General features: G+C 36.7%; 1 protein-coding gene across 2 annotated transcripts in view; it reads right to left on the bottom strand.

The window, feature by feature from the left end:
* The window catches only part of wdr11 (WD repeat domain 11), a 101,490-nt gene that overhangs the window by 11,185 nt on the left and 71,687 nt on the right, over positions 1-18,618 (bottom strand). For both annotated transcript variants that reach the window (XM_048205850.1, XM_048205851.1), the window contains exons 15-23: positions 17,734-17,858; positions 16,072-16,219; positions 14,005-14,111; positions 13,698-13,812; positions 10,264-10,435; positions 6,750-6,858; positions 4,879-4,941; positions 4,580-4,645; positions 4,193-4,382 (exon numbers count right to left, since the gene is read on the bottom strand). In XM_048205850.1, coding sequence (XP_048061807.1) covers positions 4,193-4,382; positions 4,580-4,645; positions 4,879-4,941; positions 6,750-6,858; positions 10,264-10,435; positions 13,698-13,812; positions 14,005-14,111; positions 16,072-16,219; positions 17,734-17,858 — 1,095 coding nt within the window. The remainder of the gene's footprint in view (positions 1-4,192; positions 4,383-4,579; positions 4,646-4,878; positions 4,942-6,749; positions 6,859-10,263; positions 10,436-13,697; positions 13,813-14,004; positions 14,112-16,071; positions 16,220-17,733; positions 17,859-18,618) is intronic.

Raw genomic sequence — 18,618 nt, 5'->3', positions numbered from 1 at the left:
ATACGTCTTGTTGCTTTCTGTGCAATTCAGATCTGTAATAATATGGAGGGCCATTTCTCAATTTTGTAGTTGAGAGCTTTACACCTCAAGACAAAACTTGTCATGCTGCTTTCAAAATTCAATGCATTTTCCAACAAAAGGGGTATTCACAGCTGGCAAAATGAGCTTTCAATCAAACTTGGCTGCCTATATAGTAAAAAGGCTCTAGAAATCGGCTCTACCTAACTAGGGAAAACAGAGAAAAAATCTTCCCTTTTGACAAACAGGTCCATGCCCTAAATGCACTGGGCATGTTGCCGTCCAAGGCCACTCCCACCAGTCTACCCACCATGGATACGCTTACCAGAGTCAAATACCACCTTGCTTTAGTAGGAAATACTTCTTAGCAAACTTTTTGTCATAACGTTGTGGACCTGTATTGCTCCTGGGTGCAAGAATTCAAAGAGTAAATGGGAGTGAGTTACAAACCTCTGTGTTTGTAGTAAACATTTTAAACTGGACGACCAAAAACACACTGGGGAAAATAGAGGGGAAAAATTGAAAGTAACAGCCGTTATGTCAGTTCTGCCCAACCCCCTGAAGCAAAACACTGTAGTGTACATTTAAGAAAGCTGTTGCCATTTAGTGCTCCATTTTTACCATAATGCTGTTTAACCCTCTGAAGTCTGAGGCTGATTTGGGGCTTGGAGAAGTTTTGACATGCCCTGACATTTGTACTTTTTTCAGTTGTTCATAAACATATAAATGACAAAAGTGTCATTACACTGTATTCAGCACAAACTAGGCTACAATAATATGTGAGGAACATGTATGTACATTAGGGGTGTGACGAGATCTCGTGGCACGAGATCTCGCGAGACTAATATGTGACGAGATTTCTCGTCGAGGCGAAAAGTAGTCTCGTGATGTTGTTGCCATGACAGAGTGTTAGGATGATTAGGAGAGAATATGCCACGCTTCGTTTACATTATGCCTCCACTGTCGTTTTGCTTTGGATTGAAATAATAACCATTTAATTCAGTTGGATAACGGTTGCCACCGCTCCATATTTACAGTTTTCTCTTAATCTTATTAAGCACAAACAATAAGGTTTCATTTGTTAACATAAGTTAATGCACTGTGAACTATCATGAACTAACAATGAATGACTATTAACTAACATAAACAAAGATTAATAAATACTGTAGCAAATATATTGCTCATTGTTAGTTGATGTTGGTTAATTAATGTTAATAAATGAGACCTTATTGTAAAGTGTTACCATTTTTATTTATACTGTTTTTATGATCAGTTTGAGGAAAGGAGTTCAGTTAGGAGGTCAAAAGTTGTAGAAGCTCATAAATCATGTACAGTTCTCAGGTCTGAAGAGACTGAAATCATACAGAAGAGAAGCCAGTCAGTTGAGTTAGTGGCAAAACCTTTTACAGTACTTGAGTGTTGTTGTCTTTTACCGCATATGATAATTCATACTCAGAAAGTATAACTGAAATGACATTCATTACAAGATGATTAGTTAAAACATTTTAAAGACACCTGCAGAATATTTCTAGTCATGTATTTCACCATTGAGGATTTCTTAAAAATAGTGTGTAAAAATCTTGTCTCGTCTCGTCTCGTGAACTCAATCTCGAGTCTCGTCTCGTCTCGTGAGATACCTGTCTCGTCACACCCCTAATGTACATGTTTGTATTTTTGAAGGAATAATGTTTATGCGTGGTTATTGAAAAAACAAAAAACTTAAGTCACTGAAATAAGGCCAAAAAATATTTATTAAATCTATGTTCACAAGACTTTTGGGTATTGGAGGTTGTAGACTAGAGTTTTTGCTTCAGAATTATGTAAAAATTATGCTGCCTACTCCTTCATATAAAACAATATATTGATTTAGTTTTTGTAAGACACTTTTTGTCAAGAAACACAGTATGCGTGGAGGCGTGAATCTGCATGAATAATGGGCCATTTACACCTGAGAAGACAAAAGAATCACATAATAATGACCTGAAATGACTTGCATATTAATGAGGCCTTTCAGTCAGGTAGGCTGTGAAAAAAACCCTCTGTAATAATGTCTCAGCTCATCATAAACAGCAATACTGTGAAATATTATTACAATTTAAAATAATGGTATTCTATTATATTCTTTAAAATATAATGTATTTCTGTGATGCAAAGTGTCTGAACAATTATGTTACCTCTATGGCATTTCATATAGGCTTTTAGCTTAAAAGCATGCACATTTGGAGAAATATTGATGGATTCTTATATATTTATGTCAATTTTCTACACTGAGAAGTAATATTTATTGTCATCACTATGAGTGCTGGATACTGTGTTTTCAATTCATACTTGCAGCCGGAGGGTGCTCTCTGTACACCTTTAGTCCACAAATTATTCTAAAGAAGAAGAGGACATTTCAGGAATGGTGTTTTTAATTCATACTTGCAGCCGGAGGGCGCTCTCTGTACACCTTTAGGCCACAAATTCATATAAAGAAGAAAAGGAACTAGGAACTAACGGCATGTCTTCTAGAGATCGCTAACCATTGCTTTAACATCCAAATAAACACTTTTCAAGACAATAAATATACGATTGAGACGATGAATGCATGTATTGCCTCTGAATTTGCGTCTGAATAGCGCTGGCTCCGTGGGCGTGGCCGCATTAGTGGATAATAAGCTGAATCACAGACTTCTGACATGGCTCTCTTTTCATACAGATTACATAAACACAGAATGTTTGTTTTCGATTTGACTTGCACGATTTAAAACCTGACATTTCAACGTTTCTTTAGACGTAAGTGTCATTTTTTTTGTCATTAGTATTCATAAGTTACAGTTCATTTTCTGAGAACTATCAGATTGGACTTCGTTCAGAGGGAGAGGAGAGATCACGCATCATGTTAGTTTTCTTTATTTTACAAAAAGCACAACATTGTGTTTTTACTCTGAGTGTTCACAAATAAAAGAAGACATTCTATAGTTTCAATTGATATATTACTTATGTCTCTATGACAAGAAATGACGGAGTATTTTAAGTCTGTTTTGCTGCAATGTGAAAAAAATCCTGCAAAACGCGCTGGTGCGTTTTCAGACCTCAGGGAGTTAAAGAGTAGACATAGTCTGATACAATGTTTGTTTGGTATATTTCAGTGATAAACCTACCCTTACAATAGCTGTTTTGTTAATAACTCTCTGTCGATCCGACTGTTCATGGGCGGGGGTACAAAAATGCTTTGCAGCCACAAAGTGATCAGAAGTCAATGATTATTAATGAGAGTTAATGAACAACGTTGACTAGACGTTGTGACAACGTTGAATAGAATACAAGACAGATGTGACCTGAAGCAGTAAGTAACCATCCAGAACAGTATAGCAACACCGTAGGAACCACACAGAAGACTCAGTGCACCAATAAACACATGGAACACCTTATTAACCACATAACAACGCCCTGGCAATCACACACAACAACTTTGTTGCTTAAGCAATGTATACTGTGGCATTAAGTTTTGCACACACAAGCGACAAAAACTTTTTTAGTTTACTGCCAATAATGGTGCAGCGAATTCCGCACTTTCTCACAATAAAGCAAGTGAGTTCTGTATAATGGAGTGTTTTTAATTTTAGTGTAAAATGCACAAATCCAATGATTCAAATAACATGACAGTCTCTCTCCATTTAGGAAGAATAACTGACTATTCTAATTAAACCCCTGAAGTCCTGCTGAATATTGATGTGCTAATATTCAGAGTCTCTCTCTCTCTGAAGACCTCTCAAAAATAATTGTGTCATAAATTCACTAGTATACTTCTAATCCCAGTCTAATTACTAATGCCCCACTGATGCCATTCAGTAAACTGTAGAATAGAAGTACAACAGCACATTCTCTTAAGTAGATTTGAGTGGTTCTTTCTCATGCTGCCACAATGGTAGGGTGTTTTGGGTGGTTGCTCGGTACATGTCCAAAGCGTCTCTATAGCCTTGTTGAGATAAATGACGTCTCACACCACCACCGATTATCCACTCGGCTACAGTTAATGAAAATCGCTTAAAAAAGCCCAAATTCTGAGAAAAATCGATGCTTGTTCACAATCACTATGTATGAATTTTTTAATTATTGCTACAAGTACTCAAAGCATTCTTGGTTCTGAGGCTGTAATATCCTCTTCCATGCGTGTGTCAGCAGCTAATACCTGGAAGAAGGAGCTTTCACACAGGGTGTCATGGCAGATGTCCAGGTGGCTGCCAGGGGTGCTCTGGGGACCCTCAGCTGCTGTTTGGCCTTCTGGGGCAGATCCGCTGGGCTGGGAGCTCTGGGAAAAGGACTGGATGTAATGAGCAGCTACCGTCCAGAACTGAAGGTCTGATTCATCACCAAACAGCCTGATAAAATATTAATAATAATGAGAGGAACTCCAAGGCAAAACAACAACAACAACAAAAAGGTGAAGGTGTTGGGCCACTAAATATGTATAATTAGAAAATCTTTACAAGTACAGTAGGGTTCTATCTAATTTAAACCTGAACTGGAATGGATTCTCAGTTAAATTAGTGCACAGCTCTGCTGAACTGACACTTACCGAGACACAAGGAGGCAGCGTTGTAGCAAATTCAGATTTGGATCCTGGAGAACGCTTTTGATGTCACTGAGTGGGGAAAAAACAAACTAGTCAGACATTACGCAGAATGAAAACACGTGAGAGAGGGCATCATACGCTTTTAAAAAGCTCTTCAAATAAAACAGCGTAAGCCATTTGAGGATAATTTTGTCCCTGCTTTTATTTATAGGTACTTCTCAGAAATGGCTTTGAATTGCCATACTTAAATTACAGAATTATTATAGAAACAGTGTTGTGCTCTTTTCTGGCAGTGAACATACTTAGAAAGAGAGTTGAGCTGTTCCTGGATCAGTCCCTTGATTTCATCTTTCTCTATGTAGTCTCTAAGGATGAAGCACACAATTCAAGTCAGCAGAAGAGTTTATCTTTTGTCTGGAATCAAGTTGCTGTTCTTGTAAAAAGGCCTGTTCACACCAAGTCTGCTAAGAATAGATTAAAATAGACGAACTATACAAAAATAAACAGTCAAAACAAGGGTTACAAGACATTTTGATTGATCAATGGATTTCCATGACTTTTCAGGCGTTCATGATTACATCGTTTAATGAAGACTTGTGAGGGAAATTTTTATTTGTATGTCAGGTACCAACTGATTCAATTTATAGATTTAAACAATTGTACTTATTAGTGTGTAAATATGTGTAAATATAATAAAAAAAGCAATATATAGGTGAAAAAGAAAGGGCAAAGATTTTTATATAATTTCCATGATTTTTCCAGATCTGGGAATCACAATTCAAGAATTCACTCTGGGAATCTGCAAATCTATTCACAGAATTGTATCTAAATGCCACAATAATAATGAAAAAAGATCAAACAATACCATCTGTTTGAAGGGATTCACAGAGATGCACATTTCAATTTAAAACATTGATATGCATGTCTGTGATCTTTGTGAATAGGCCTTTCTATTGAACTCTCTGAAGCATGAATTATGAAATCGCAAAAGAAAAACAGTTTCTTGTTCTTCAAAACAAGAATATAATCATTTTCAATCGCTTATGTCACGGTGTTTTGAGAGAATTACACATTTGTCAAGTGCAAAATAAGAACTTTCCAGGCAGAATGCGATAAAGCACGACCCGTTGCTGAAATGATTGGCTTGTGGGGAGGATTTACTGTACACAGGCACTCAAAATGAGCAATATTTTTAATATTTTAAATTCCTGATATTTCCAGATTTTCCACAGTAACAAGAACCCTGTAGGAAATTCCATTTAATGGATATGAATTAATGATAAGTAAATAATTAAAACTGGAAAGCACCCAAGGGGATCGAACTGATGCATACGAATCAATATGCCATTTTTGCAACTGCAGGGAGCATGTAACGCAGAAAGGATTATACATAGTAAATGCACATCCGTAAACGTACAAGCAAGGTGTTTTTAATCTACATAACAATGAAGCTTCACTGATAATAACTTGTTTATTTTCACATTGCTCAGCATTTCATTGAGATGTTCTTGTCTCTATAAAAACTGTGTAGGAAAGAAAGGTCTGAAGAGCAGAAATTAAAAAGTTCCAAATCTCAAAAGCCTTCAACTTGGAAGCACATTAAGTTTTTAATGGGAACAGCGAATACGCGAGAGGTCATGTTTATGTGTATGGTTGCACACATGGGAGAGAGTGTTTGCTCATTCCTGTCACAGCTGTGCACTCAATTACAAGGCCATTTTTACTGTTTACTAAACTAATTATGTCAATGATTTGATTCCTGGTTGGAAGAGAAAGGGTAAATAATATATTTTGGTTTTATAATGATCAGTTATTGTGTCTTGTATTTGATGTTATTAATGGGGTTGACACTTCATGTAAATAAACAGGCTACCTTCAAATTATCAGCCCCACTGTACTGTACTGGAAAATTGATGAAATCAGCAAGTACCAAAAAGACATTGGTTTAGTGCATCCTACATAAAATGTTTTCTTTCATGGATGCAGATTTTTTTTTGTTTTGTAACTAGGCTTTGTATTTCTTTCTCCTAAGGAGTAAAAACTTTGAGCCTGAAGGTCAGATTTTGTCAACGGTATCAGTGAAGACAGTTATCACAACAGACTAGAGGAAAATGTGCTGTGAATGACTTCTGAATGCAAACGGATGTGACAGAATAATGAAGCCGTCACGCACATGTGAGTGATGTCCATGGTGAATGTATCAGACCACGGCTGCAGCAGCAGAAAGGCCTTCAGTGTGAGAGCAGCACGTGGCAGCAGAAGATAGGGACACCATACTGGATCTGGAACAGAGACGACAAAGGCATGTATACATTAAACATACAAGTCTATTCTACGCCAACAAGTCTGTCTGATGGCATGACCCACTTAAATTTCTAAATTTCATATGTATAGTGTACAGACTGAGAGGATGAGTGGCCCCCCAACACATTTATCAGCTATCCTAAACCAGGTCAAGAAAAAGTTAGAGTTTGCAATATATTTTTCCTCCCCTACCTCGAAACACTTGCTGTGACTGGATGCACTTAAATTTCCTGTATAAGGATGCTTTCCTGTCACATATCACACATGCGTACTTCAGTAAGCTGACAGAATGCAGGTTAAGGAGTTTACATGCCGGACAAATTCGGGGTAATAATCCAGCTTTGTCGATCAGTTCATTCTTAAGCCGTTTATGGCCTTACGTTGATAAAGGAAAATGGTTTAATGTGTTTACATGACGCACAAGTTGTCAGCTGCTTATTAAGCATAATCGGTTTAAGAATATGCATGCAAATTACCCATCACCATTTACATTTATAATTAGATTAAATAGAACCTTTTATTAGTTAGGCTAGTAGTTTTTGCTGTGGTGTAATATGTTACAGTTATAACAACCTTATTTCTTACAATACAAGGTTACATGAGTAAAAAACAATGAAAACAATAACTAAATGTGACATTTATTTGAATGGATTTTTGTGAAGACTGATTTAAGTTCACTTAAATTAAAATTTGTTATTTTTTAAGGTCCATAAAATGTTAAAAATGATGTCTTTCAATTAAACTTTAAATGTTGAATGGCTATAATTACTAATTTCATCCCCAGAAATTAAGAAAAATAAATCCATTTACTATAGACATCAATATCAGTACTGGTATCAGTGATACTGGCCACCATTCATAGTACTTAATAAAAGATTACAGTAAACTATTATTTAAAATGTATCGTATTTATGTTGTTTCTACATTAATTTGGAGAATCAATGTGAAATTATTACAATATGAAAATATATTACAAATTTTAATGTTAGGTGAGATTATTTGCGATTACAGAAAAATGTGTGACTAATTGGTTAATATTTTTAAACAACTGATAGCACTAATAACTGTTGTAGACAAACCCTAAAATACAAAATTTGCCTTTTTTTAGACATGAAATTACATTTAATCATTTAGCAGACATTTTTATCCAAAGAGACTTACAAATGAGGAGAACCATAGAAGCAGTTAAACCAACAATAGAGCAACAACATGTTTGTGCTGTGACTAGTCCCAGTGAGTCTATCACAGTACACGTAGCAAGGTTTTTGTTTGTTTGTTTTTTAATTAAAAAATAAATAAATAGATGGAATATATACTGTATATATATATATATATATATATATATATATATATATATAGTGCTCAAAATTATTCATACCCTTGGTAAATATGACCAAAGAAGGCTGTGAAAATAAATCTGCATTGTTAATACTTTTGATCTTTTATTTAAAAAATCTACAAAAATCCAACCTTTCATTGGAGAATAATAATTTTAAATGGGCAGGGGGGGGGAATCTCATTATGAGAGAAATGTTTTTCTCTAATACACACTGCTCACAATTAATCATACTCTTTTATTCAATACTTTTTGCAGCCTCCTTTTGCCAAGATAACAGCTCTGAGTCTTCTTCTATAATGCCTGATGAGTTTGGAGAACACCTGAGGAGAGATCAGAGACCATTCCTTCATACAGAATCTCTCCTGATCCATCAGATTCCAGCTCCATGTTGGTGCTTCTTCTCTTCAGTTCACTCCACTCATTTTCTTTAGGGTTCAGGTCAGGGGACTGGGATGGCCAGGGCAGAAGCTTGGTTTTGTGCTCAGTGACACATTTTTGTGTTGGTTTTCATGTTTGTTTTGGATCATTGTCCTGATGGAAGATCCAATCACAGCCCATTATATGACTTCTAACAGGGACAGTCAGGTTTTGATTTTTTATCTGTTGGTATTTGATAGAATCCATGATACCATGTGTCTGAACAAGATGACCAGGACCTCCAGCAGAAAAATAGGCCCACAACATTAAAGATCCAGCAGTATATTTCATTGTACACATGGGGTACTTTTTACCCCTGTGTGCACCAAACCCATCTTAAGTGTTTGCTGCTAAAAAAAGCTATTTTTTGTTTTGTTTCATCTGACCATTGAACATTTGAAAAGTAACTGACACTACTGCAACTTCAAACAGGATGGGTTCTATGGTCAGATGAAACAAAAAATTAGCTTTTTTTTAGCAGCAAGCACTTAAGACTGGTTTGGTGCACACAGGGGTAAAAAGTACCCCATGTGTACAATGAAATATACTGCTGGATCTTTAATGTTGTGGGCCTATTTTTCTGCTGGAGGTCCTGGACATCTTGTTCAGATACATGGTTTCATGGATTCTATCAAATACCAACAGATAAAAAATCAAAACCTGACTGTCCCTGTTAGAAGTCATATAATGGGCTGTGATTGGATCTTCCATCAGGACAATGATCCAAAACAAACATGAAAACCAACACAAAAATGGGTTGAACACAAAATGAAGCTTCTGCCCTGGCCATCCCAGTCCCCTGACCTGAACCCTAAAGAAAATGAGTGGAGTGAACTGAAGAGAAGAAGCACCAACATGGAGCTGGAATCTGAAGGATCTGTAGAGATTCTGTATGGAGGAATGGTCTCTGATCTCTCTCAGGTGTTCTCCAAACTCATCAGGCATTATAGGTGAAGACTCAGAGCTGTTATCTTGGCAAAAGGAGGTTGCAAAAAGTATTGAATAAAAGAGTATGATTAATTGTGAGCAGTGAGAAAAACATTTCTCTCATAATGAGATTTCCCCCCCCATTTAAAATTATTATTGTCCAATGAAAGGTTGGATTTTTGTAGATTTTTAAAATAAAAGATCAAAAGTATTAACAATGCAGATTTATTTTCACAGCCTTCTTTGGTCATATTTACCAAGGGTATGAATAATTTTGAGTACGACTGTGTATGTAACATGCGCTCTCTTCGGCTCATTAGAGACCACTCCTGCTGCCGCATTCAGGATCAGTTGCAGAGGTTTGACAGTGCGTGCTGGAAGGGCTACCAAGAGAGCATTACAATAGTCCAGTCTGGATAGAACAAGAGCTTGAACAAGGAGTTGTGTGGAATGCTCCGACAGGAAGGCTCTGGTCTTCCTAATGTTGTATAAAGCAAATCTGCAGGACCGCCATTAACTAAATTTCATTAAATGGCTAAATCTCACAAGAACAGTCAAGAACCTGCCCAGGTCCTTTGGATCATACTTCTCCCCAAAGTTAAAACAAAATAAAATACATTTAGCAAAAAAGAAATGAAATCGATTTTAGGACCTTTACCAGTTCTTAAACCTGTGACATTTTTCAGCAAAAAACACTCACCTGTCAGGTCCTGCTCATCCATTCTGTAACTGGCAGACTTCATGGCCATCTCCAGCACTCTCACGCAGCCATCATCTGATGCCAGCACCACTTTATCTGACGTACACCAGTCGATATCCAGAATCCTATAATTCACGTTCCGCCCCACTCTAATGCTGCTCACCATCTGCACCTGTAGAAGTATGTGACAGAATTATCTTTAAAGAAAAATACAGACAGTAAAAAAGACTCTTGAAAGGCTTCTCATTCAATTAGACTACAGGACTGCAAATACTGTAACTGTTGTGCATATAATATAACTACAAACACACTTCAGAGTTTCCCAGGATATAAAATCTTGTATTCTGTCAAAATCTCTTGAAAAAGTTAAATGTGTTAAATCAGCTTTTTTGAGGGTGCTTTCACACTTGGTTTGCTTTCTTGGTCCGAACCAGAGTTTGACTGCTTCCCCCTCCCTCGCAGGTCTCTGGTCACATAAAGGGCACTATCGTACTTCCGGAGCAATGCGGTGCCAGTGTTTTTTGCTAGCTTCAGCCCGAAGCAGTTATCATTTTCACATCCTGCGCCACGTTGTTTAAAAAGCAAATGCATTTGCAACCATTTGTTCGCCAATGTGCGTGCTGGTCTGAAAACGAGGTGTGTTCAGATGCGTTATTGGCGCGTTACTATTTTGAGGCAACTGAAAACGACTGCACCATTGACCAAATGAAACTTGATCTAAAGTCAATGGCGCAATATTTGTTTTGTTATTTAAACAGCACGTTAGTAATATGCACCTATATGTGGGTGCACAACGCACATACATTCTGCTTATTATACACACAGGAAAGCGCAGCAGCTCAAAAACATGCCAAATATTAAAATTAAAAGGATTACAATGTAAAAGATTATTATTGTGTGCATAAAGATAAGGCTTTTCCTGTAGATTTTTCCGTTTCCTCACTACAGACGCATTCAGTATTTCCGCTTGAAAATTCCATCTTGTAAATAGCGAATCCGCCATGGCATGAGCACACCTGACTTTTAAAGGGAATGGGAGACAAGCCTCTGATTGGTTTATTGCGCGTTATGCCCAAAACACACCCATTACTCATTAAGAGAATAGGGACAACCCTTTTAGACAATGCTCCAGGCACACCGACAAGTGGATTCTGACACGCCCTAAGTGTACTTGCGCTATGCGTTTTAGACCATGTGCTTAGATCATTTAAATATATCATTTGGGTCCGCAAATATACCACAAATGTTCTAAAGAACGCAGGAGTTCATTTCTGCTGGATGAAAGTATCTGCTAAATGAGTTAACGTAAATGTCTCTTGTACCAAGTTGCACACACAACACTCTGGCCTAGTTATTCAAGTCAAATGGCTGTACAGCCGTGGTCAAAAGTTTTGGCAGTGACAAATTCTATTTTTCCCAAGTTTGCAACTTCAGTTGTTGTGATGTTGATTCACATTGTTTCTAGATTATTGTGCAGAGTGATCAGATGCATTTTAAATAAATGCAAAAAGCTTCAATGGCCAATTTTTTTTTACAAAAACCCAAATTTCACTGTTTTTGGCTCTGGTACAAAATGACTACCTAACATAGTTTCATTAATCAAATCATCAGCACATGGGAAAGGGTAAAGAAGTACTAGTCAGGATAAATCACTCTATCATTCTGATTGTATTATGAGAGCAAACTGATTGCTATAAAAGTAGGGAAGAAGTGCTTCCAATCATTATGTTCTTGTGTTAGCAATTGTTACCTCTAAAGTAAGATGTGCAGCCACAATCACTTTGCATCGAAATTGCTGCAATGAATATTGCACCTGGAAGAACCATTTACCGGATCATCAAGAACCTCAAGGAGAGAGATTCAGCTGCAGTGAAGAAGGCTTCAGGATGTCCCTGAGTGTCCAGAAAGAGCCACGTCCGTCTCCTCCTGAGGAATCCTCTAAGAAATCGTGTCACCACCGGTGCAGAGCTTTATCAGTATCGGCAGCAGGAGCGAGTGATGAATCTGCACAGCGAGGCCAAGACTTTGGACAACAGCCTGGTGTCAATAAAGGCAGCAAAGAAGCCACTTCTCTCCAAGAAAAACATCAAGGACAGACTGAAATTCTGCAGCAAGTACAAGGATTGGACAGCAGAAAACTGGTGCAAAGTTATTTTCTCTGATGAAGCCCCCTTCTGACTGTTTGAGACATCGATTGTTCAGAGAAGAAAAGGTGAACGCTACTATGAGTGGGTTGCTTTTCATCCACGGGAGTGGCTCTTATACAATTCACTGCCATGAATGAAGAACAGTATCAAAACGTCCTGCAAGAGCAACTTCTCCCAACAATCCAGGAGCAATTTGGTGATGAGTTGTGCATTGTCCAGCATGATGGAGCACCATGTTAAATGGCAAATGAGATAATCAAGTGGCTCGGAGATAATTACATTTTGGATCCATGGCCAGGCAACTCCCTGGATCTTAATCCCATTGAGAACCTGTGGTCAATCCTCAAAAGGTGAGTGGACAAGCAGAAGTCTACAAATTGTGATCAACTCCGAGCACTGATAAGGCAAGAACGGATGGCCATCAGTCAGGATTTGGCCCAGAAGCTGATATCCAGCATGCCAGAGTGAAATGCAGAGGTTGTGAAGAAGGGTCAACACTGTAAATATTGACTCTTTGCATTTACTGCCGTTTTTGCCAATAAAAGCCTTTAAAAATGATGAAATGCTTATTGTTTTCCAGTATACCATTGAAACAAGGTGAAAAAATAAATCTACAATTACTGAAGCAGCAAACTGTGCAATACACAAAATTTATATCACTGCCAATGCTTTCGGCCAAGGCTGCATACCAATAGAGTATAGCTCTAAAAAGTACAAATCTGGTTCGTTTTCTCAATAAGAGAAATCACATATAAACCTTTCAAGACAGACCTACTATTAACAGTGGAATTGTTAAATGGGTTATTCTACTGTAGGAGCCGTAAGGCAGTGTGATTTCATCTCTATTTATAGCAAAAGATCAGAGACAGCACTAAGTAGGATGAGACAGACCACTTGTAGAAAAATTAATGAATGAGAGAATGTAGCTGCCACAGAAAAGGAAGTCCCACCTCTCAACTGAAACAGCCAATCACATCAATAGTTAAGGCACTGCCTTGTCTAATTGGTGTGAAATGTGCATGTGAATCAGCTGAACTATTTCTGCTAAAGAAGCAAAATTTAGTTTTGACTGATTATATTGTTGATTCAAATCATGCTATTAAATATGTTTACACTTTAGTTGTATGACTGTTGTTTAGATAGAAAATGGCTGCTTAGGAGAACTGGTGGCAGAGTGGATTTGCTTCAAAGGGACTTGAAGCAAAATCAAGCAGTGGTGCTTCTGTATCTGCAAAAATGAAGTAGTGATGCTTTTTATAAATAAATACCACACACACACACACACACCTCTTTGGTATCCCAGACCTCAGCTCCATCTGTGTACATCACCAAGAGCTTTTGGTTGCCTTTGCCTGGAGCAAAACGAATCTTCTTCACCCATCCCCGGTGTGTAGGTACACCTCTGAAAAATATAAATGAGTGTGTCATTTTATCAACACAGTAAAAGCAACTCGAGTGTGTGATGCACACAATTGTATTTTCCAACTCAGACTCTGATGATGTGTCTGGCTAAGAAAGTAGTTCACCAAGTTTTGGAATTAAATCAGTTTACACACATACATGCCTGGAGACATGTTTGATATGTAATTTTTACCTTGAAAGACGGGCCTTTAGGTCCCAAAAATTGAGGTTTCCATCTACATCTCCCAGAACTAGAGTGTCTCCTTTCCATGCAATGCAGGCAATACTCCCCATACTGCCCTGAAAGACAGGAGAAGAGCTTTAGATTCTTGCATACAAGACATAGGACATATGCCACAACACCAATATAGTTGTCACAATGTTGCATGTTAAAGAAAAGGTTGAAGAAACACAAAGTTAAACTCCAAACTAAAACATATAGAGTGATGTCAACAGATGCCAACAGATTAAAAAAATATAGAACTCAAGAAGTGAAGTCAGATGGCTGAGGGTCTGTCCTATATTATGTCGTCATTATATTGCTAATATTGTGATAAATATTGTGATTTATTACATTTTTCAACTGAAAATATGCCCCAAAGGACAAGTGACTTCATTTCACATTTAAATATCCATCTTTTTTCCTTCCTTGCTGAATATTTTCATTATTTTCCAATATTTTAGATATATTATTTAATAAAAATTACAACTGAATTAACATAATTAATACAAAAAATTAAAAGAACAGATGAAACCAAGAATATGAGTTCACATGTCACTGATTATGCTGAAGACAGATATAGGTCGCTTACAAACTCAAAATACGAACAGTGAAATGGATCTGAAGAACCGATCAGAAATAACCATTGTGGCTTGTGAAAAAAGCCCTGCAGGAGATAAAAGGATAATGAGGACGAGGAAGGGAGCAATTTTCTCTTCATATCCTCTTTCATCTCAAAAGTTTGAAATGGCAGATTTTATACAAAACATTGGGAGGAAACATTTCAAAACTCCTTTGTTCCATACAGAAGAGTATGTACAGCTATATCCAGGATATTCCATCTCCAGGACTCCAGGACTGAAAACAGATTCTGCTTTCTTCATGTATGACTGATACTTGAGTGATGGGATAAGAATACAAAAATAAAATGTTTATGTATTAAAGGGGTCATGAACTGCTTTGTTTTTATAATGTTTCCTTGGGTGCATTTATAATGTTAGTATGCCTTTTACATTAAAAATTGTCATAATTTATAAATGAAAGATTTTACCCTAATTATAGCCCTCTGATTTGAACGCTCTGTTTTAAGGGGCGTGTCTGCTGAGAGACTTCAGTGTAAACACCCACTGCTGTAATTGGCTGACATATTTCCATATGAAATAGCTAAGTATTACTCTCTCGAAAACTTTTAGCACATTTTTACTATTACAGCTCTCAAGGTTAACTAATCGTGAAAAGTGTTGCATTAGATTTAGATCTATGGCATTATATTTAGATTGTGAAAGGTTGCAGTGATGAACATGTAGTCGATCACAGATGTCGTTGAGTGCATGAAAGCAGTGATCTCATCATTGCAACTCAATTTCTGCACACTAATGAATGCTTTCATCATAACTAACAGTGCAAACACAATGTAACTAAGAGATCATGAATATAACGGGAGTTTTGACGCGAGTCCAGATCTCAGTCACTGATAAACTCATGCTGTTTGACTGACAGCTCCAGCGATTGTAAAGGGAGCGTTCTTTGATTGCTTTCTCTATATATTATTTAATCACCATTTAAATAACAGATTATTTTCATTCAACTAAGAGAAACAATGTGAAGTTGACCGTTTAATCACTGGTTTGATTTAACGACACATAGACAAAGAGCATCTGACTGTACATGAATTGGCGGAAGAAACAACCCTACCCAATATTTTGAATTTGGACTGCAGTACCCATTTAAATCGCTAGCTGTCAATATTACATACTGCACCTTTAATATAGAGCAGGTAATTTGTTTCAGATTTTTCTTTAAATTTTGGTGACAATGTCCTATATTCAGCATGAATGTGACCCAGCAAATGGTAAACAAGCTTCAAGATCATGTGCGGCAGGCATATTAAATTTGAGTCTTTGTGTACTATTGTGATGATTTAAGGAAAAAAAAAAACAAACAAAAAAAAAACATGAGAAAGAGTTAGTAATGAAAATGCAACACGATTACTGGGTGTCAGATGCATACAAAAGATGCAAAACACAAAAGGACACTCACATCAGGTGGAATACGTGCCCCATCTTTCACGGTGTTGCCTTCCACGGTGATGTGATAGACCTGGCCGTCTGTGTCAGTAAACACGAAGTGTTCTCGAGCCGATATGCCCTGACTCATTTCAGACTTACTCTCAGCATCCTGCAACATACTGACAGACAGCAACAGAGAGCTGTTATGAGTTATGAATGAAACATCAAACCACTTAGACTGGAGTCTGTAAAGTGCAGTACCAAAGTACCAGTTTACCAATGATTAGTGAATCAATAGCAATTTCCATCCACCAATTTTTATGCACATTTTGGGTTATTGCATAAAAAAAAAAACGCTGGATGGAAACACAAAGATGCGCATAAATTCTAAAAACGTGCATAAAAAAAGCTTATGCACTCAAATGAGTAAGATAAAATTTTTATGCGACACGAAAACATGCGCATAAACTACGATGGAAACACTTTTACTGAATAAATTCCTTGATGTGCATCAATAAAGACATGTGACTTTGCAATGGGACGGCATAACTGGACCAACCAGCGGACCGATCTCGTTGCATTCTGTCATTCTGTAATGCCTGAGCAAAGTCTGTCATTAAAGTGGTTCGGTTTAATTCCCTCCCAGAAGCGCCTCACTTCTGAATGCAAGATAACATGACAGCGTTTATTGGGTTTCATCTGCACGCTCTGAGGCACAAATAATTTATTATATATGAAAATTATTATATTCAGTGAATTCTATTGCAAAAACTTCCATTTTTCTTAGTGATATTTAGCACCAGTGTATCAGGAAGTGACATTTTTGTTCTCTTTGTCTCGCTGGATGGAAACATTGCTTTATTTGCAAATGTTTTATGCGATATTCAAAATTTGTGCATAAGTTAAATACGCAACTTTGGATGGAAACATAGCTAATGCTAGGCTCTTTATTAAACAAAAAAAAAAAAATAATAATCGAAATAATCCAAAATAAACAATGTAAAACAAATCTATAATTTATCCATCATGTAATTCCAAACCTGTATTACTTAATTTCTTCCATGAAACACAAAATAAGAAATGCTGAAGAACACACTGTTCTCCCTTTTCTATTCAACAACAGTGAACTCTAGAGCTTTAAAATGAAAAAAGAAGTGCAAAACGTTTAATAAAAGCAGGCCGGATGACTTGTGTGTTAGATTCCTTATTGTGTTCTGAAGTCATGCTTTAACAAACGTTTTTTTAACAAACAGACTAAAATTTAAGTTCACAAATATTCCCCTCCTCTGTAATCTCATTCATACTTCAGTATATTCAAACTTGCCATGGTGCAACTGGTCAAGTTATTTGTCATCAAACACTGTGCAAAATGCATCTTCAAGTCTGAATGTGCATAAGCACAAAAAACATTTAAGCTGCAGCAGAGAGGAAGATTTTCATTGAATAACAACTTAAATTTCAGTGTAGAGATCAGAAATGGTCAAAATTATTTGTCAAATTAATTATTGATCTCTCTGTACTTCAGAAGTTTTGTAATATAGTTCAGGAGTGATTTTTTTTTTTTGCTGCTTTTATGTAGATTTGAGAGCTTGGTCATTGCATATTTTTCATTGCTTTTTTGTGTGTTCTCCAGAAAAATGAACAAGAAGAAGATGAGTAAATGATGAAAATGTTAATTTTGGGTCAGTCAGACCTGATAACGGAGGACTCCACACTGCTCTGCTCTGCATCAGCGAGGGTGGTCTGTCTGGCCATGGCCTCGCGTGCAGCAATCTGCTTTTTCTTCAGACTTTTCAGGTTATGCGAAGGAGACCACTCCTGTTTGCACACAAATAAAGTTATCATGAGTCACTGCACAGATAGTCAGCAAACGCTCAAAAACACACATGGTTGCGGAGAAAATTAAATTTATCTAAATGGGTCATAAACTGCATTTGATCATACGCATTCGGTCATGAACCTTATTGTTTTTGTTAGGATAAATATTAGTAGTAGTATCAGTGGTGCAATCATGAAGCCTGTAATTCCTAAACAAAACCTCAGAATTTCACAAAATTAGAATATGCAACAAATGATTCTGAAGAAGCATACAAACGTATGTGGAGATCAGCAATAGGTGGTTTATGAGGATGCCGTGTGTGTGAGTGTGTATTTATTTTATATACATCCATTTGTTTTTTTACTATCTCTGCTTTAATATATATATATATATATATATATTTCCCCTCAAGCAGACATAGTAAAAAAAACAAAAAACAATTGGATTTAAAATTTTAATTCCATAAATGTTACACACATACAGGTATATTCATGCAGTATTGCCTTTGCAGTTTTATTTTATATTCTAAAGGTTTTTACAGAGGCGTCTGCTCATATAATTTGTCTGATTTTATACAACATTTTAGGTGGTGGAAATGTTCTGCTTTATGGAGAGATAAAAAGACATGCAAAATCCTCTCTCTAATCAAGTATGGTGATATCTATTAGTTAAATGTTCTTTTCCCAATTCACCTGGGGTGTATTATTATTATTTTTTATTGGCTTTTTTTGATTGAATGTTAAAGGGCTAATGCAACAA

Source organism: Megalobrama amblycephala, linkage group LG10 (assembly GCF_018812025.1).
Source record: "Megalobrama amblycephala isolate DHTTF-2021 linkage group LG10, ASM1881202v1, whole genome shotgun sequence".
Classification (NCBI taxonomy): Eukaryota; Metazoa; Chordata; class Actinopteri; order Cypriniformes; family Xenocyprididae; genus Megalobrama; species Megalobrama amblycephala.
The sequence above is the reverse complement of the archived record's forward strand: the minus strand, read 5'-3'. Positions and strand labels throughout refer to the sequence as shown.